Genomic DNA, 1732 nt, shown 5'->3' with positions numbered 1-1732 from the left:
CTCCGACGTTAGCTTCCACCTCGTACTGCTTGGAGCAATCTCCACAACACACGTGGCCACAGAGCTGGCAGTGGAATTCTCTACGAAGGAGAGAGAACCGGTTGTTGCACACTTCGCAGGTCTGGAAGCTCTGGCGGTCGCTGCCTCGGTCCCCAGACTTGAGCTTGATAAACGTCTGCAATCCGAGGCGTCGTCGGCGAATCACGCGCTCGAATTGCATCAACGAAGTCGTCAATAACTCAATCACATGCTTGGCTTCTGCATTCACATGGGACGAACGGTAGTTGGCCAGCTCCGAAGGACTGTACGACGTCATGGTGCGTTGCTGCTGTTGACCGAACTGCTCTGGAGGCGTCACGGACGCGTATCCGTGCGCAATGATCTTGGTCGATTGAGCGGCGCCTCTAGCTCCGATGCAGTGGACGTTCCTCGTCTGGATGTCGAAGCCTACTGAGATATGATCAAGGCCACGTAGGCCACTGCCCAGCACTGATCTGCTCTGATGTTTCTCCTCAATAGGAGCGAGTTGGTCGTGCACTGATCGAGGCAGCGTCTTGATTACGTGAACAGCGCGTTGTTTCCCCACGAACTGATGCGTCAGAGTGGCAAGACAAAGCTTCTGCAGACGTTGGTGGCGGTTGCGCAGTCGGCCACGCACGTCGAGCCTTCGCTTGGATTTAAAACGCGTCATACTAACACTGACCAGCACTTTACGCTCTGAATCGTCCTCCTCTTCATCCTCGGGAATACTCGTGTTGTCGAATCTCACTGTCTTGCCTCCTCTTGTAGATTTCTGCGTGAGTCTAGTGTGTCTAATAGGTGCACCGTCGAGCGTCGTAGCATGCGGTTGTAGCAACACTTCACCTTGTCGGACCTTCTTTTTAGGGATAATAGCGCGCATCGAGGCCTCCAAGTCGTGGTTGGTCTTGTGGCTTGTCAACACGTTCAGCACCTCGTTTAAATGACACTCGATCTCGATCGTCGCCACCACGGAGTGCACAAGATCCATGTCGTCTCCTTTGCCATCTCGAGTAGGCAGCAGCTCGAATATCTCGACGGCCTCACCGCTTTTAGACTTACGAAGCCAATTCGGTGCCCTGTTCTCGTGGTCCTCTACCGCGGCTTTGAGCTTGGGGAGAGTCGCCAATAGATCGGTGACGATCTCTTGGTCCGACAGCTGAACATTCAAGCCTGAGGCATCCGTGTCGTCCATTCCACCCGTGATAGTAAGTCGTCGTTGCTTGGGGTCGCATTCGAGACGCACCCCGCGAGAACTCTCGCTGCAGCCACTTTCACTGATCATGCTGCTGGTAGCCCACATCTCGCTCTTCCGACACTTATGCCACGAACAACAAGCACGCGGTTTGACAAACTCAGAGAAAGCAAAAGTGTCGAGTCGGAAGCAGAGCCAGAGTTTGGACTCCCCGGGCCCTGCAAAGCCGCCATTCCACCGCACCGAGCTGTACAGTGGCTGTACATGGACACCATCCTCGTCACGAAGAGCTCAAGCTTCTACAGTACGAAGGACAAAGCTCGAGCCGGTACCAGAGACCGTACGATCAGCGGGGTGCTCGAAAGCAGTAACGCTGCCACCTGGACTCCAGGCTGGAGCGGCCCAATTGAGCGAACAACTTCCCTAATGTACCGGTATGCAAAGTGAGGCTCTTCAACACAACCAAGCGACAAAATGGGTCCCATCGGTTCCCGATCTATCCGAGAATCTCGAGATGGG

General features: G+C 54.7%; 1 protein-coding gene across 1 annotated transcript; it reads right to left on the bottom strand.

The window, feature by feature from the left end:
* Positions 1–461: 461 nt before the first annotated feature.
* PITG_22551 (uncharacterized protein) lies at positions 462–1321 on the bottom strand (the record flags this gene model as incomplete). Its single annotated transcript, XM_002909706.1, has 2 exons — positions 462–497; positions 539–1321. 2 exons carry the CDS (start codon positions 1319–1321, stop codon positions 462–464), a joined length of 819 nt encoding a protein of 272 aa, XP_002909752.1.
* Positions 1322–1732: the final 411 nt, after the last annotated feature.

This window comes from Phytophthora infestans, genomic scaffold (genome assembly GCF_000142945.1).
Source record: "Phytophthora infestans T30-4 supercont1.3950 genomic scaffold, whole genome shotgun sequence".
Lineage (NCBI taxonomy): Eukaryota > Oomycota > Peronosporomycetes > Peronosporales > Peronosporaceae > Phytophthora > Phytophthora infestans.
The sequence above is the reverse complement of the archived record's forward strand: the minus strand, read 5'-3'. Positions and strand labels throughout refer to the sequence as shown.